The sequence below is a fragment of the Panthera pardus genome, unplaced genomic scaffold, assembly GCF_024362965.1.
Source record: "Panthera pardus isolate Hobbes unplaced genomic scaffold, ASM2436296v1 HiC_scaffold_4, whole genome shotgun sequence".
In the NCBI taxonomy this organism is placed as follows: Eukaryota; Metazoa; Chordata; class Mammalia; order Carnivora; family Felidae; genus Panthera; species Panthera pardus.
The window spans coordinates 16,984,340-17,001,969 of record NW_026526969.1 but is presented as its reverse complement, the minus strand read 5'-3'; the positions used below and the strand labels follow the sequence as shown (position 1 = coordinate 17,001,969).

Genomic DNA, 17,630 nt, shown 5'->3' with positions numbered 1-17,630 from the left:
CCTCAGACCACCACTGCTAAATAAAGTGAACTGTAGAACCGACCTCAAGTCTAAGGGATAGTTTGAGTAATTATCAAGAGATCATTCAACAGTGGAGAAAACGTTTAAGTCCATACAAAAAGAACATTCTTTGAGTTCTCATTGTGTTCGACATCATGGTATTTTTCTCAGCCTTCATCTTCTGCACACAGCTCTTTAAAAGCAGACTGTTAAACCAAAACAAAGTCACTATTTATTGTTTATTTAACGATATAGATCAATGGCCTATTTCTGAAACTTATAAAATAACACAATAGAAAAGAACTCTACGGGAACTTGTAACATTTTTTAGATTTTTCTCCCTCAGATTTTAGAGCGTGCCTGAGCTGATCCCCCAATCACAGGTGAAGGAATGGAGGCTGAAGGCCAGTCAGCAGCACAGGATGACACAGAAATACTTGTTCATTAACACTTTAGAGGAACATCAAATACCGTCACAAGAAACATGCAAATTGAAGCAGTCAGTGGTCATCGTTTCTCCTGTATCACACTGGCAGTACATTCCTAGAGGGCAATTTGGTCACAAAAAATAAATTCTTAAAATCTATATTGTTCCCCCAGCAATTCCATTTTTAAGACTTTAACCTAAGGAAATAATAAAGATTGTGCTGGAAGATTCAGCTACACGAAAGCCTATAATGTTGAAAAGTGAAAATATAACATACCAAAGACAGAGAATTAATCAAATTCCAGCACATTCGTTCATATGATGGAAAACTACCCACTAAAATCATGTTGTGGAAGTAGATATATGTTCACGAGATGCTGACAATATACTGATTTGGAGGAGGTTAAAACTCTAAGTTAATTATGACTCTGGTTTTGTCCATCAGTCATATAAATAATAATTTAAGAGTCTAGAAGTTTAAAGATTCACAGTGCTAAGTTTTTGTTTTCTCATTTATCTGCACGTTTTTATTTAAACGAACATTATTTGCCTTTTTTTTTTTTTCTTTTTAAGTTTCTTGTTACTGTTTTAAAGGCAATAACAACCGGGGCACCTGGGTGGCTCAGTCGGTCAAGCATCCGACTTTGGCTCAAGTAGCGATCTCACAGTTTGTGGGTTCAAGCCCTGCATCAGGCTCTGTGCTGACAGCTCAGAGCCTGGAGCCTGCTTCTGATTCTGTGTCTCCCTCTCTCTCTGCCCCTCCCCTGCTCGTGCTCTGTCTCTCTCAAAAATAAACATTAAAAAAAAAAAATTTAAGGCAATATGAACCAATGAGAACAGGTTCTTGACTCACCATCACAAATGCTAAGATTCCTCCTGCTAGGAAGTTCTTTGGTAAAAGAGAAAGCCAAATGCTCTCTAGGTGCTGATTAAGCCTCACTAACTGGTATGTCTGGTGAAATGCGTAAGGCAGTTCCTTGAAGGGGGTTCTTAAAAATGAAATCACTAAGAAGAAAGTGTCTGGGACTTTGTGGCCTTTCCTCAGCAGCCAGAGTGAACCACACTGAGAAGGAAGAACTCTCACAAAAGGGCTTTTTGTTTCCCACAGCAAAAAAATCCAGCCTTGTTTCTCCAGGGTTCTAGTAAAGTAAACCAGCACACCCCATGCTGGAATGACAGGGCACTGTGTAAACAAGTAGGGGGAGGGCAGCAAGGAGCGGGTGGGGAGGGCAGACACTTGCACAGGTCACACTCCAAACCACACCCAACAAGAGAGACCGTCCACCTGTCCCGTTCTCCAGAGAGCCACCCAGGAAAGCAGGCTCCTGCCCACAAGGGGTCACTCACAGGCACTGCCCTTGACACCCAAGCACAGATGCAAAACACCTTCTGGTCACACCTCTGTGCCTTCTAGCAGCTCAGCAAAAAAAAAAAAAAACAAAAAACAAAAAACAAAACTCAGCTCTGCTTCTGATCCAGAAGCAGAAATCCATGAAAGCATCCAAACGCCTCCAGTGTGACCGAGCTGAGTGGAAGGGATAGCAGCTCCTGAGCACAGCCCAGGACAGCCTTCTGGAGAATTATCAAAGGCTCCAGAATGAAAGGGGAAAAAATTTCTTTAATTCACAGCCTGTGCACCACACCAATCCTGTCCCCCTAGTTTCTCCCCCTTCACACCGACTGGGCCCGAGCCAGACAGGGGACAGGGCCCCGCAGGGCACCCTCCACAGAGATAGCTCTCACCAACTATCTTTCCGGCCTCCTCAGAGCTGTTCATCAATCAAGCCCCCAGGTCTGAGGTTACAGTCCTCACCCAGAACACAGTGTTCAATAAGACCCACACAAGAGAGGCACCCACACCCGCTCCAAGTTCAAGTGCTCCCGCCTGCTCCGGGAGGCCGGCTTTTCCGTCACCGCTGCATATTTCTCAGCCTCACAGAGGGGAGGTTCCGCCGCACTCCTCCTGCTCCTGCCCCCAGAGAGTAGGACTGAAACTGTGGCACAGCTGGGCCCCTTAGTCTGTAGCTCCTTGGTCAATTCTGTGTGCGGCCACAACTCCAGAGGGGACACTGCAGCACTGCCTGGGGACGCGCTAGGGCTGCAGACTCTCCAGCCCCAGCCAGGCCTTGCCGACAAGGGATGGGGATGCAGAGGGAGGGGGTCAGGCCCAGTCCCGGATGACTCTGGGGGATGAGACAGGGGACAGGGCTAAAAAAGAGCCAAAGATCCTTTTCACATTTGTAACTTCCATTTGTTTACATTTGTAACTTCCATCACCATCCCCAAAGCCCCCCCAAGACACAGACTGGAGAGAGTATCGACCCACTTCAAACAGCGTCACACAGGGGGCTCCAACTGCAGACTGTGAACTGGAACCCAGGTTCCCCGTTCTCTAAGCACACAAGTCAGAACTACACGCCTGATCACCAATCACTCAAAGAACGTGTCACTACATGGTAGGAAGAGGAATGGGGCCTGCGTGGGGGGAGCCCGGCGTGCGCCTGCTCAACAGCAAGACGACAGCAGGACGACAGCGCGGCTCAGGGCAGAGCACTCCAGCCTGGCTGCTGCGCCAGTCCTGGCTCACGTTAGGGTTCATGTACACGAAACCAATTCGCGGCAGAAACCAAGCAGTGTCAGCTATGAGGGAGTATTTCATTACTATTTCAGGTATTCTGTCACTTGCCTACATGCGGGCCTGTAAATTAACGAGCAGCACTTTACGGGGGGCTGGGGGGACACGCAGAAAGAGAGATTCATCCCAAGTGAGAGAACACTCCCACTGCCAACAGAAACTGGGGAAGATTTCATGTCCTGTGGTGTACATTTCTGGAACCTTTGTTTTTTTTTAATAATGGACAAATGAGTATGACTTTAGCTATGAGGAATATCAACCCAAGTTTTCCCCATCCATTCTTTTTTTTTTTTAATGTTTTTTAATTTTTTTTTTAATGTTTATTTATTTTTGAGACAGAGAGACAGAGCATGAACGGGGGAGGGTCAGAGAGAGAGGGAGACACAGAATCGGAAGCAGGCTCCAGGCTCTGAGCTGTCAGCACAGAGCCCGAAGCGGGGCTCGAACTCACAGACTGTGAGATCATGACCTGAGCCGAAGTAGGACGTTTAACCGACTGAGCCACCCAGGCGCCCCTTTAATGTTTATTTGAGAGAGAGAGAGAGCGAGAGAGAGAGAGCGAGCAGGGGAGGGGCAGAGAGAGAGAGGGAGACATAGCACTGAGCCTGACACGGGGCTTGAACTCACAAACCCACAAGATCATGGCCTGAGCTGAAGTCAGACACTTAACTGACTGAGTCACCCAGGCGCCCCTGTCTTCCTCCATTCTAAAGGAGGCTGGATAAGGAAGAAGGTGGGTGGGTGTGGATAGAGTGCCTGTTCTCACCTTTTTATGCCCTGCCTCACCTCACAGTCCCCAGCTGTGCCATCAAGGACACAAGGGAGCCTCCCTCCCCATCAACAGACTTCTCTTGATGTGGCTGGTCTCAGGCTCTGACATGTCCAGAGGCAGCACACCACCTTTTCAGAAGGCAGTCTTTCTTGACATAAAAGATAAAAAAAAGTCTCAGGGTACTTGGTGGCTCAGTCGGTTAAGTGTCCGACTTCGGCTCAGGTCACGATCTCAAGTTCACGAGTTTCAGCCATACGTTGGGCTCTCTACTGTCAGAGCAGAGCCCGCTTTGGATCTTCTGTTCCCTTCTCTCTCTACCCCTCCCCTGCTTGTGTCCCCCACCCCTCTCAAAAATAAACAATTTTTAAAAAGATAAAAGCGTCTGGGGAGCCTGGGTTGGCTCACTCGGTTGAGTTTCCAATTCTCGATTTCGGCTCAAGTCATGATCTCACAGTTCATGGGTTTGAGCCCCGTGTCAGGCTCTGCACTTACAGCACGGAGCCTGCTTGGGATTCTCTCTCTCCCTCTCTTTCTATTCCCCTCCCTTGCTCAAGCTCGCTCTCTCTCTCTAAAATAAATACTAAATAAAAAGACTGTGATAATAATAAAAAAAAAGATTAAAAAGTCTCACTGTATCTTCTGAAAGTCTCTGTGAGGAAGGCACATGTCTGACCTCAGAGGCAACAGGCAGGAGTCTGGGGGCAAGGCAAGGTGCTCTCTTCCAGCAGAAAAATTCTTCGGGAAATTAAGATTGCCACCCAGGCCTACAGAGAACAGGAAGGAGGAGGACACTGCCTTGGTCCCCCTCGCCTGGTAAGCAGTTTCACCACCCCCCACCCCCCCGGTGGCATCCACCTCAAGCGTTTTAAGCCACTTACTCAGTCTTCAACACAATGAAAAGAAACACAGAAACTTGTGGTCCAAAAACATTCTAAGCACTTTCCAATTTTGGAAACTATCTACAAGTTCACCAGGTCATGTAATATATAATCTACTAATAACATAAGATAAAAATGTATAACACATAGCCAAGTAAATACACCATGTTTTTACAGCATGCCTATTTTTAGGAAATGAAATACTGAAAATGCTACTCACACCTACAGAAACAGGAACACAAGATTCCTAAGAGGTAGGATAAATACTTTTCACACAAAAATTAAATAGAAATCAACAAAAGGGGGAAAAAATAAGGAGTGATCTGTTCAAAGGGTCCTAAATAACCAGACATTGCAAAAACAAACACACAAAAACCACAGACAAGAAATAGAGCCTCCCTTTGTTTTTTTTTAATGTTTATTTTCAAAAGAGAGAGAGAGAGAGAGAAAGCACACAAGTGAGCGAGCATAGGGGGAGCAGAAAGAGGGGGACAGAGGATCTGAAGTGGACTCCTGCTGAAAGCAGACAGCATGATGCGGGGCTCAAACTCACAAACCATTAGATCATGACCTGAGCCGAAGTCAGACACTTAACTGACTGAGCCACCCAGGTGCCCCAAATCTCCTTTTAAAAGTTAGAAAGTACTGGGGCACCTAGGTGGCTCAGTGGATTGAGCACCCAACTTCAGTTCAGGTCAAGATCTCAAAGTTCAAGAGTTCGAGCCCTGCATCTGTCCCTCTCTCTCTCTCCACCCCTCTCCCACGTGCACCCTTGCGTTCTCTCTCTAAAATAAATAAAACATTAAAAGAAAAAGAAAAGTATTTACTCTTCCTACCCCAATTCAAACAGCCCCCAAACCATTAACTCCCAGGAGGCAGGAAACGTGTTTCCTAATTTCTTTTGGCAACTCCCATAAAAAGCCAGCCCAGAGCTTAGTGCCCAGTCGGCAATCAGCAACACCAACACATGGTGTCAGTAACCCCAAGCCACCCCAGGGCCTAGTTCTGGAGTCACAAGCCACAAATACACATGCAGTGTTTTAAAGTTCCCCTAGGATGTCCAAAAGGGAATTAAAGTCCAGAGAACACGGCTTTGCACACAGTGAGCCCTTGATCAGGCAGACTTCTTTAAAGAGCACTCCCCAAGGGGTGCCTGCCTGGCTCGAGCAGAAGAGTGAGCAACTCTTGATCTCGGGGTTGTGAGTTCAAACCCCACGTTGGGTGTAGAGATTGTTAAAAACTAATAATAATAAAGAAACCTTTAAAAAAGTGTGTGCGCGCGCGTGCGCACGCATGCACACACGCGCGCACACACACACACACACACACACACACACACACATAATAAACTAACATCACTCCCCAAATGTCAGGAAGGGTTTAAGTGCTATACCTGCCTGGTTCATTGCTCACAACCACCTGTGAATCAGGTTCCCCTAGGGTCCTCATTTAAATTTTTTATTTTTTAACATTTATTTATTTTTGAGACAGGGAGAGACAGAGCATGAACAGGGGAGGATCAGAGAGAGGGAGACACAGAATCTGAAGCAGGCTCCAGGCTCTGAGCTGTCAGCACAGAGCCCGACGCGAGACTAGAACTCACGGACCGCGAGATCATGACCTGAGCTGAAGTCGGCCGCTCAACCGACTGAGCCACCCAGGCGTCCCGGGTCCTCATTTAGAGAGAGGCCTACAGCAGCTGAGCAACATGGGAGGGCCCCCTTGCCTATCTTAAAATAATACGGCCCCCTGCCCCTCAGCCTTCCTTCCCCCTGTCATTCCCTGCATGCCCTACACCTCCTGCTGGACCCTGTCGATGGTGTTTTCCCAAGGTGTCCAGTGGGGTCTCCGGATGGCACCAGTGGTCACTGCCGGCTGGTTTCCAACACCACTCTCCACTTCTCCCTTGCCGACAGACTTCAATCCTTCTTTAATTCATCTGACTCAGTAATAAACAGCCAGGAGCACTGATCCATGCCAGGCCTGCCAGGCACCTTCGTGGCACGTGGGTGGGAATGGAGACAGAGATGACAGATAGGAGAATAAGTAAAATATGGAATCTGTAGACAACACTAAGCTAGGGAGAACAGTAAAATGGGGAAAGGGGAAGTGGCAGTGTTGGAGGCAAGGGGGGGTCCCAGCAGGGAAGGCTGACTGTAGCCAGGTCAAGAAAGCAAAGCTGACTGGTCTAACCACTGATGCCCACACTCCTCACACTCAAGGCAAATGCTGCATCCCTGGCAGCTCTCTTGGCAATGTTGCTGCTGCTACAGGCCCAGGGACAGCACTTGGGGAGGCACTGTTCAAGCCAACTGCAATGCCTCCAATCCCCCGACCCCCATGCAGTGCAGGGACCTGGCTGGAAAGCACCTGTGAACTGGCATGGCTAATGAAGGGGTGGGGGGCCGGTGGACCCAGGAAACCGCAGGGGAGTTTCTTAAACAGAGACAGAGAGACGGGGTCCTCTTTCTACCCCGGGACACTGGCAGCTGCAGCCACGACCATGAAGAGAGTGGCCAGCATGCTGAGTGGAATAGGCAGGGTCGGATGTGAACGATGTTGTCAGGAGTCACGTACCTACAGCTCGTCCTGTGTGAGGGGACTGTGCTGGGGTCCCGACTGCTCTCCCCCATCCACTCCTGTCCTCTCCTAACTGGGCCCTCTCTCTAAACAATAGATCCTATCACCTACCCCTCTCTCAGAGACTACAGGCCCGAATTCCCCAGCAGGTGCCGAGGTCCCTGCCTCTCCACCCCTCCAGCTCTGTGCCCTCTTTCCTCCCACACAGGCCTCTCCCCACTGCACCTACACCTGGGACCCTCCTTCCTCTGCCACCCTTTGCTTCACTAATTCTACTCAGCTTCAGAACGTCAGCTTAAGAGTTACCTCAAAAAAAAGAAAAAGGAAAAAAAAGAAAGGGACTCCCCTGAGGGAAACTCCTAACTAGGTCGGGCTCCCTGTTACACAACCTTAAATAATCTCTGCTTTTCTTTCACAGCACCTGGCAGTGCTGGCAGTTACCGAAAGGACAGGAAGCATGCTGCTCTGGCATATCATCTGTCCCCAGCACCTATGACACTGGCTGGCACGAGGAAGATACTCAATAAACACCACCATGCACATCTGCTGAGTGAAACAAAGCCCAGATCTGACTCTAAGGCCCCAACGACACCACTGTGCTTCCCTGAACGTACGCGACATCTCGCTGAGGGTCGGCAAAGACCTCACATAGACACAGGAGTGCCACTGCCAGCGTGGCATCGGCCATAGCACCTCACTCCTCAAAGAACAGCCCCCACACACTCCACTCCCTAGCACATCAAGTGTGACCACTTGGGGCCACGCTGGCCCCTGCAAACCGAATAGGGGGAGGAGACGCAGGCAGCAGGCAGCTTCTCAACTCACAGTTTCAGGGACTTCACTCATTCATTCGTTTTATTTATTTATGTATTTATGTATTTATTTGAGAGACAGACAGAGACAGAGACAGAGAGGGAAGGAGGGAATGAGTAGGGAAGGGACAGGGCGGGGCAGGGGGAAATCCCAAGCAGGCTCCACACTGTCAGCAGCTCAGAGCCCGACACGGGGCTCAAACCCATGGACCTCACAATCATGACCTGAGCCGAAATCAAGAGTCAGATCCCTAACCGCCTAACCGACTTGAGTCCCCCAGGGGACCCTCAGGGACTACATTTTAGACCAGTAACAGGAAACTTTTGCTGAATCAGACGAGGGATTTCCCACAACACAGCCAAGGACGCTCTGCCTCCTTCCTCTACTATGCCACAGAAAAGCTCTAAAATGCTAAGAAAGCCTTACTACACTTCTTCCAAATACCTCCAATTCCAAAGCCCAAGACAATAACCTCAATCTTCCCAGCACAAAAATTAGGTCTTGCTAGAAGCTGTGACAACTAATCTGTACAGCTGGAGGCATACAGGCATTACTCCTGGTGGAGAAAACAAACAATAAATACCTAGTACATCCATGTGATGGAATATTCTAGAGTTACAAAAACCTCATTTCATGCATGTGGACTTTGTCAAAATGTGAAAACTTACACACACACACACACACACACAAAATGCAAGATAAGGAAACCCAAACCAAACCATTTGTTGGCACAGATTTCCCACAGACAATAATCAGGGGAGAAGGGACAGGGGCAGCAGTCTGTGTCCCGGCACTGTCCCCTAGCTGTGGGACACTAGTAAGTCCTGCTCCACCCACAACACGGACAATGGTGAGGCCAGGGAGACAAGCACTGAGCCAGTTTTGACAGGCGCACATGCAGGATGTCGAGGAGAGAAATGGCCTTAAATAGAGTTCAACGGAATGAAAACCCGGGTTTCTCTCCACTCCCTCCTGGAAGTCCACTGGAAAAACACTGCTCCAGAGGAGAGACACTGACCTTCTGGAAGATGCACGGGGATGGATAAGTGGGCACTCACTTAGAGCAAAGAACACAGTAACATAATGGCCACAGAGAGGATGCCAGATGACCAAGCAAAGTGCAGGAAGTAGAAAGGGCATCACGTGTCGTACCTGACAAGAAAAGCCCGGGTGAATGTCTGACATGGAACCTCAGGCAGGATACGGACTCAGGACAGACGAGCAGAGGTGCTCCAAAAGTAGACACCAGGCTGGAGGTGAGGAGACAAGCCCCAGCATGAGAAGAGGGGCCAGGACACAACAATGGAAGTCCAAGAGTTCATGCTGACTGGTGAGATCCCCAGCAGACAGGCTAGCAAGAACTATTGATGGGTACATGGAAAACAGAACACGTGAAAATGTAAACTAATGGGGTGCCTGGGTGGCTCAGTCGGTTAAATGTCTGACTCTTGGTTTCAGCTCAGGTCATGATCTCGAGGTTCGTGGGATCGAGCTCCACATCAGACTGTGGGCAGACAGTGTGGAACCTGCTTGGGATTTTCTCTGTCTCTCTCTCTCTCTCTCCTCTCTCTCTCTCTCTCTGCCCCTCCCCTGGTCATGCTCACTCTCTGTCTCTCTCAAAATAAAAAACCATTAAAAAACAATGTAAAGTGATTCCAGGTGAAGCTGAAGTTTGCATTAGGCAGGAAATGTATTCCTGGCACACCACATGGGGCAGTTGTGGAAATTATCTGCAATTAAAACAAACACAAAAGGTCTATTCAATCCGCATTAGGATTCACTACATTGAAGAACAGAGGAGACGGAAGGGAAATATGCGGGTGTACCTTCCCCAAGAGAAACACAACAGCAACTATCTAAACCTGGGGGACAGAACCCGAGAAGGAAAAAGCCAGGAGTCCAGGATCGGGAAAGGCAAGGAGACCACAGCTACCTCCTGTTGTGCAGCGTGCAGTACCCCATTTGACTTTTCAAACTACACATGATAAAAATTAACATTAAACTGAAATATAACATTAAAACAAGTACCAGAAACGAGCACAGCAAGCAGAAGTTACAGAGCAGCAAAGGTGGGCCAAGGTGCACGTGGACTTCCCTCTCCGAGTCCTGGCTTCACCTCTGCTTTTCTACCAAACAGAAAGCAGTGAGGGCAGAGGGCAGCCCTGAGGCCTCCTGAGGGGTCAGCAGAGTGGGCCCCAAGTAAACATTTGTGAAATTAATGTCGGAGTAAATACAGAGTGAGGAAGAGTGATGTTCAAATGGAACTGGGTCTTTAAAGAGACGCAAACTCTCTCCTTCACCTCTTCCATTGGCAGCGAAGGTGGAGGGTGCAGACGTGGCCAAGATTAAGGTGAGGCAAGAAGGGGGAGGAGGAGGTGCTTAGGCAGGCAGCCGAAGACTTAAAAGTGGAGCTGTCCCAGCCTCGCGTGGCCAAACTGACAGGCGGCGCGGCCTCCAAGCTCTCCACGATCCGGGTCGTTCGCAAATCCATCACCTGCATTCTCACCGTCATCAACCAGACTCAGAAGGAGAACCTCAGGAAATTCCACACGGGTGAGAAGTACGAACCCCTGATCTGCGGCGCAAGAAGACACGAGGAAAACCCGAAGACCAAGCAGCAGCAGCAGCGGACAGAGCAGCTGCACCTGCTGCGGCAGTACTTGGACAAGGCCTGAGCGCTGGCTTCAAGAGAACACAGGGGCGCCCGGGTGGCTCAGTCGGTCGAGCAACCGACTTCGGCTCAGGTCATGATCTCATGGTCTGTGAGTTCGAGCCCCGCGTCAGGCTCTGTCCTGACAGCTCAGAGCCGGGAGCCTGCTTCGGATTCTGTGTCTCCCTCTCTCTGGCCCCCCCCCCCCCCCACCACCACTCATGCTCTGTCTCTCCCTCAGAAATGAATAAACAGTAAAAAAAAAAAAAATTTTTTTAAAAGAGAACACAAACTGGAAAAATGAAAATATAAAATAAATAGATGCAAACATTTCAAAAGTCTCAAGATCAGCAGCTCTCTGGCTGTGAACCCAGACAAGGAGCAGCAGCATCACCAGGAACTGGTTGGAAACACATCTCGGGGTGCCTGGGTGGCTCAGTCTGTTGAGCAACCAACTTCAGCTCAGGTCATGACCTCACACTCGTGAGTTCAAGCCCCACACCTGGAGCCTGTTTCCAATTCTCTCTCTCTCTCTCTCTCTCTCTCTCTCTCTCTGTCCTTCTCCCACCGGTTCTCTCTCTCTAGTAAATAAACATTTTTTTTTTTTAAGTTGAATAAAATTTATGTGCCCATCTTTAAGAAAAAAAACAAAAAACAAAAGAAAACATTTCTTACCAGATCCCACTTAGACAAGGCAAACCAGACACCCTGGGCTGGATGCAGAAGCTTTCACAGGATCTCTGGTGATCCTGATGTGTGCAAGCATGTGAGATCAGGCAACAAGTCTGTCACTTCAGCAGTTAAGACACCTGTTCTCAAAGAGTGTTCAGGGGTCCTAGGGACCATGACTGTCCTGGGTGCTCTGCAAGACCAAATGAGGTTCATGACACTCCAAGACCTTCTCTGCTTTCTTCTCTCTCACTCTCACGAGTGCACAGCAGGGTTTTCTGCAGGCCACATGACACATAGACTGCTCACAGAAGCAGACAGAAGAATCTAGTTCTCTTCAATTAAGCCAGACATTTAAGGGACTTGCAAAAATGTAAAACAATGCCACTCCTCTCACTATTTTAGGAAGCATTTTTCATTAAAAATGTCATTGATGGAGGGGGGGGCGCCTGGGTGGCTCAGTCGGTTAAGCGTCCGACTTCAGCTCAGGTCATGATCTCATGGCTTGTGAGTTCAAGCCCCACATCAGGCTCTGTGCTGATGGCTCGGAGCCGGGAGCCTGCTTTGGATTCTGTGTCTCCCTCTCTCTCTGCCCCTCCCTCGCTCACACGCTGTCTCTTCCTCTCTCTCAAAAATAAATAAACATTTAAAAAAAAATTTATTTTTTTAATTTTTTTTTTTTTACATTTATTTATTTTTGAGACAGAGAGAGAGCATGAACAGGGAAGGGTCAGAGAGAGAGGGAGACACAGAATCTGAAACAGGCTCCAGGCTCTGAGCTGTCAGCACAGAGCCCAATGCAGGGCTCGAACTCACGGACTGTGAGATCATGACCTGAGCCGAAGTCGGTCACCCAACCGACTGAGCCACCCAGGCGCCCCCCAAATTTTCTCTTAATCAAAAAAAAAAAAAAAAAAATGTCATTGACGGGACACCTGGTGACTCAGTTGATTAAGCATCTGGCTTCAGCTCAGGTCATGATCTCATGGTTTGCAAGTTCCAGCCTGGCATCAGGCTCTGTGCTGACAGCTCGGAGCTTGGAGCCTGCTTCAGATTCTGTGTCTTCCTCTCTCTGCTCCTCTCCTGCTCACACTCTCTCTCTCAAAAATGAATAAATGTTTAAAAAAAATTTTTTTTTAGGGGTGCCTAGGTGGCTCTGTCAGTTGAGCATCCAACTTCGGCTCAGGTCATGATCTCACGGTTCGTGAGTTCGAGCCCCACGTCAGGCTCTCTGCTGACAGCTCGGAGCCTGGAGCCTGCTTCGGATTCTGTGTCCCCCCCCACCCCTCTCTCTCCATCCCACCCCTGCTTGTGCTCTCTCTCTTTCAAAAATGAATAAACATTAAAAAAAATCTTCTTTAATAAAAAAAAATAATTTTTTAATTAAAAAAAATGTCATTGATGTTGGGGTGCCTAGGTGGCTCACTTGGTTAAGTGTCTGAGTCTTAATTTCAGCTCAGGTCATGACCTCACAGTAGTGAGATCAAGCCCCATGTCAAGCTCTGCACTAAGCATGAAGCCTGCTTAAGATTTCCTCTCTCGGGGCACTTGGGTGGCTCAGTCGTTTGAGCATCTGACTTCAGCTCAGGTCATGATCTCACTGATGTTGAGTTCCAGCCCTGCGTCGGGCTCTGTGCTGACAGCTCAAAGCCTGCAGCCTGTTTCAGATTCTGTGCCTCCCTCTCTCTCTGCCCCTCCCTGACTCATGCGCTCTCTCTCTCTCTCTCTCTCTCTCTCTCTCTCTCTCTGTCAAAAATAAATAAACATTAAAACAAATTAAAAAAAAAAAAAGATTTTCTCTCTCCCTCCTTCCCTCTGCCCCTCCCCTGTGTGCCCTCTCAAAAACAAATTGTCATTAATGTTAACATGTAATGGATTAATATTTAATTTTTTTTAATGTTTATTCATTTTGAGAGAGAGAGGGAGATCACAATGTGCAGTGTCTAAGACAAAGAGTTTATGAACCAGCAGTCCAGGGCTTTAACAAGCCCAGCAAGGACTGACCATCACTAAAGGGTCACAGTACATAGTTAACCATATGGTTAACACATTTGTGGCATAAGCACAACCCAAACCACAAATCCAGTTTTACTGTACTTTGTTGATACCTAAATCCACAACAAAATGACCTCAGGACTTCTACGTGCAACACCCCATCAGAGACACCTCATTCTCTACCACAGCATCTAACTGAACATTTTCACACCCAGACAAAATGCAAAGCAGAAAATACATAAAGTTACCCTGCAACAGGAAATTAATTTTTAGACACCCTAAGTATTTCAAAGCTCCTTTCACGTATTTATTCAAACATGGATTTATCCATTTGAATAATGGGAGGGAGGGAAAAAGAGAGCTCTTTATAAATTTCGTTCTGAGGGAATCTGTACACTGGACAAGATATTTACATCTCTTGGGGAAGCACCATCCCTTCATAAATAAGGTTTCAACGTACAGCTATTGTTAATTTCCCATTTCAACCCCTGTGTCAAAGGAAAGGGTCCTTTCATACCTTGTGTAACTGTCAATCAATAAATGCTACCTTGGCTGTGAAGTTAATAACAAGTAAAACCTGTGTGCATGTGTAACATTCCTTTTATTTTTTTATTTTTATTTTTTTTTAATTTTTTTTAACGTTTTATTTATTTTTGAGACAGAGAGAGACAGAGCATGAACGGGGGAGGGGCAGAGAGAGAGGGAGACACAGAATCAGAAGCAGGCTCCAGGCTCTGAGCCGTCAGCCCAGAGCCTGATGCGGGGCTCGAACTCACGGACCGCGAGATCATGACCTGAGCCGAAGTCGGACGCTTAACCGACTGAGCCACCCAGGTGCCCCTAACATTCCTTTTAAATCATGTTTGAGAACAAAGGGTTTCAGGGTTATATCGGGTATTGGTAAAGGACACACAATCTAACGTACAGTACAAGATGAAGTACAGGTTATCCTCAATGAACTTCCCATATGGTACTTTTCCTTTTTATTTTGAAGTGAACCCACTGTAAAGTTCAAAGAAGAACACAAAGAACATCTGTATATCCCTCCTCTATATTCAATTATTATTTTTTTTTTTAAATTTTTTTTTTCAACGTTTTTTATTTATTTTTGGGACAGAGAGAGACAGAGCATGAACGGGGGAGGGGCAGAGAGAGAGGGAGACACACAATCGGAAACAGGCTCCAGGCTCCGAGCCATCAGCCCAGAGCCTGACGCGGGGCTCGAACTCACGGACCGCGAGATCGTGACCTGGCTGAAGTCGGACGCTTAACCGACTGCGCCACCCAGGCGCCCCTATATTCAATTATTAATGTCCTTCCACATTTGCTTTGTATCTCTTTCTACACACCTGCACTTTAATTGTGGAACTATTAAAAATAAGCCGCAGAGGGGCACCTGGCTGGCTCAGTCAGTAGAGCATGCAACTCTTGATCTCCGGGTCTTGAGTTCAAGCCCCACGTTGGGTATAGAGATTACTTAAAAACAAAATCATTAAATCTTTAAAAAATTGTATTAAGGTACAGACATCACGATGCCTCCCTAAACCCTTTCAGCGTGTATTTCCTAAGAACAAGGACCGTCCTCCTACGTAATACCATTATGACCACTGATCCCAAGTTCATCTATATTCAAATTTTCCGAGTCGTCCCAATAATGGCCTTCACACTTGTTTTGTTTCCTTTTAAACCAGTTTCTAATCAAGAACCAGTCACGAGTTGTTACAATTCTCTCACCTCCTCAATCTAGATGGGCCCCCACCCTTCTTATGACACTGATATTTTCAAGTGTCCAGGCAACTGTAGAATGCCCTACATTCTGGGCTATCTGGTTACTCCTCATTACTTGACTCAGGTTAAGCATTTTTGGCAAGAATGTGGACACACACATCCCCGCCCCCACCACTGTGTCCCCTCAAGGGGCAATGTAATCTCCATTACTGGGAAGTCAGAGTTTGATCACCTGGTCAAGGTAGAGTCTGACATATTTCTCCAAATGTAAGGACTTTTCTCTTTACCTTTGGAATCAATCATCTGTGGAATGACACTGCAGACTGTTTTTGGCAACCACTGATGATCCTCACTTGAATCAATAATTACCTTGGTCATCACAAAACACTGATTCCCCCCACAAAAAAACAAACAACAACAACAACAACAACAACAACACACTGATTCTCTAAATCTGTCACTTTCTCCTTCAAAGGCCATTTGTCAGGAACTACGCGCCTCCTTTGGAGTATGACTAGGACTGGTTGTTACTCACTGTATGCCACAGACTTTTTAAATTCGATGTGTCTGTTATCATTACTCTTTTCTGACACTCCCAATGTCCCAGATTTGCCCACTGGGAACCCATTCAAGCTGCTCCATTTTTGACACGTCCCTATCAATTTTTGAACACTTCCTTGCTTTCTGGTACAAGATAATCCAGGCTCGCATTGAATTTTGCCTGCCCCAAACCTGAAGTAAGTCACTTCTCCGAGGGCCCCTGACTGCTTTAGTAGGAAATGGTGTTTGTAACCGGTATCTGGGGGGCTAAGTGTCCTCACTGCTACTGGAGTGTCACTGCTCCTAAACTCTTTCAGAAGACAGAGCTAGGAATTGTTTTTTAAATCACGTATTCATACCGATACCCTCAATTTAAATCTCAAGACAACAGGCTCTCCCTCACCTTTCCTACAACATATTTTTTTTATTTTATTTTTTATTTTATTTTAGAGAGAGGGAGAGAGAGAACATGAGTGGGGGGACAGGGCAGAGGGAGAGAGAATCAAGAGTCAGAGGCTCAACCGACTGAGCCACAGGTGCCCCTCCATAAAATGTTTTTACCTCCTTCCTCCCAGAGAACCCTGGTTCCCAGAAGCAGTACACTTGTTTGCTCTGACATACAGCCAAAGAGATTTCAGAACTTCTATGCTGATCTATCAACAACAAACCTACTTTGTATTAAGTTTCTTTGTAGTTCTTTTTTTACTTTTAAATACAACCCACTAAAGGAATACAGAGTACTGTGTTCATGACCTGTGAATTAATCTTTCTTACGTGGTTATATTAGTAATTCGACTCACTTTCGGTTTCCTTTGCTCCTATGTGTATTCAGTTTGGTTTATATCATTGTCTTAATTTGTTTTCTTAATATGTAGAATATATGGATGGCTCAAAACTCAAAAATATATAAAAAGGCAGACTCAAACAAGTTTCACTCCCACCCATATATACCTTACAACCTGTCCCCACCCACTTAAGTTTTTTAAATTGCTTTCTCATCTATCCTTCCTAGATTTCTTTTTGCAAAAAGAAACAAATATACACATTTTATTATTTCCTCTTCTAATTTTGCATTCTTTCTTTCCAACCTCCCCCCCCCCCCCCCACCCTGACCTCCTTATAGTCAGATCTTGCTGGCCTAGGCCTGTCCTGGGGCCTGTGAATACAAAAACCTACTTTACCAACTGAGCCACCCAGGCGCCCGCCCCTCTTGCTTGCTTTCTTAAAGTTTATTTTTTGTAATCTCTACACCCAACGTGGGCTCAAACTCATGATCCCGAGATCAAGAGTCACACGCTCTTCCGACTGGGCCAGCCAGACACCCTGAGGTTTGGTTTCTTATTCTGTTTGTCGATTCCCCTTCCTCTGAGCTAAAGTCACTCACTTAGGGTTTTGCATCTCAGATCCCTCATCTTATTTTTCCTTTTTTTTTTAATTGTGGTAAATTAACCTTTTTTTTTTTTAAGTTTATTTTTATTTATTTTGAGAAAGATACAGAGAGCAAGTAGAGGAAGGGCAGAGAGAGAAGGAGACAGAATCCCACGCAGGCTCTGCGTTGCCAGCGTAGAGCACAGTGTGGGGCTTGACCCCATGAGCTGGGAGTTCATGAGCTGAGCTGAAATCAAGAGTTGGATGCCTAACGGAGGCATCCTTGTGGTGGTAAATTAACTATTTTTAAGTATACAGTTCTATGCCATTAAGTACATTTACGTTGTTATACAACCATCACCGTTATCCATCTCTGGGACTTTTCCAACTTCCCCAACTCAAACTCTCCCCATTAAACACTAACTCCCCTCCAGCCCCATTCTCCTTTCCAGCTATGTGGTCTGACTCCTCTAGGAGCCACCTAGCAGGGGAATCACATAATAACCATTCTTTCTCACCACAAATTATGCATTCTACTTTGTACTTTCTTTCCACTTACTGCATGTTGGACATCA

At 46.8% G+C, this 17,630-nt stretch overlaps 2 protein-coding genes across 3 annotated transcripts in view; one reads left to right on the top strand and one right to left on the bottom strand.

Moving 5' to 3' along the window:
• The window catches only part of RAB11FIP3 (RAB11 family interacting protein 3), an 83,981-nt gene that overhangs the window by 58,129 nt on the left and 8,222 nt on the right, over positions 1-17,630 (bottom strand). The window lies entirely within an intron of this gene.
• On the top strand, positions 9,920-10,870 carry LOC109259609 (60S ribosomal protein L35-like). The gene is made up of 2 exons (XM_053894230.1): positions 9,920-10,019; positions 10,461-10,870. Exons 1-2 carry the CDS (start codon positions 9,920-9,922, stop codon positions 10,778-10,780), a joined length of 420 nt encoding a protein of 139 aa, XP_053750205.1. The 3' UTR covers positions 10,781-10,870.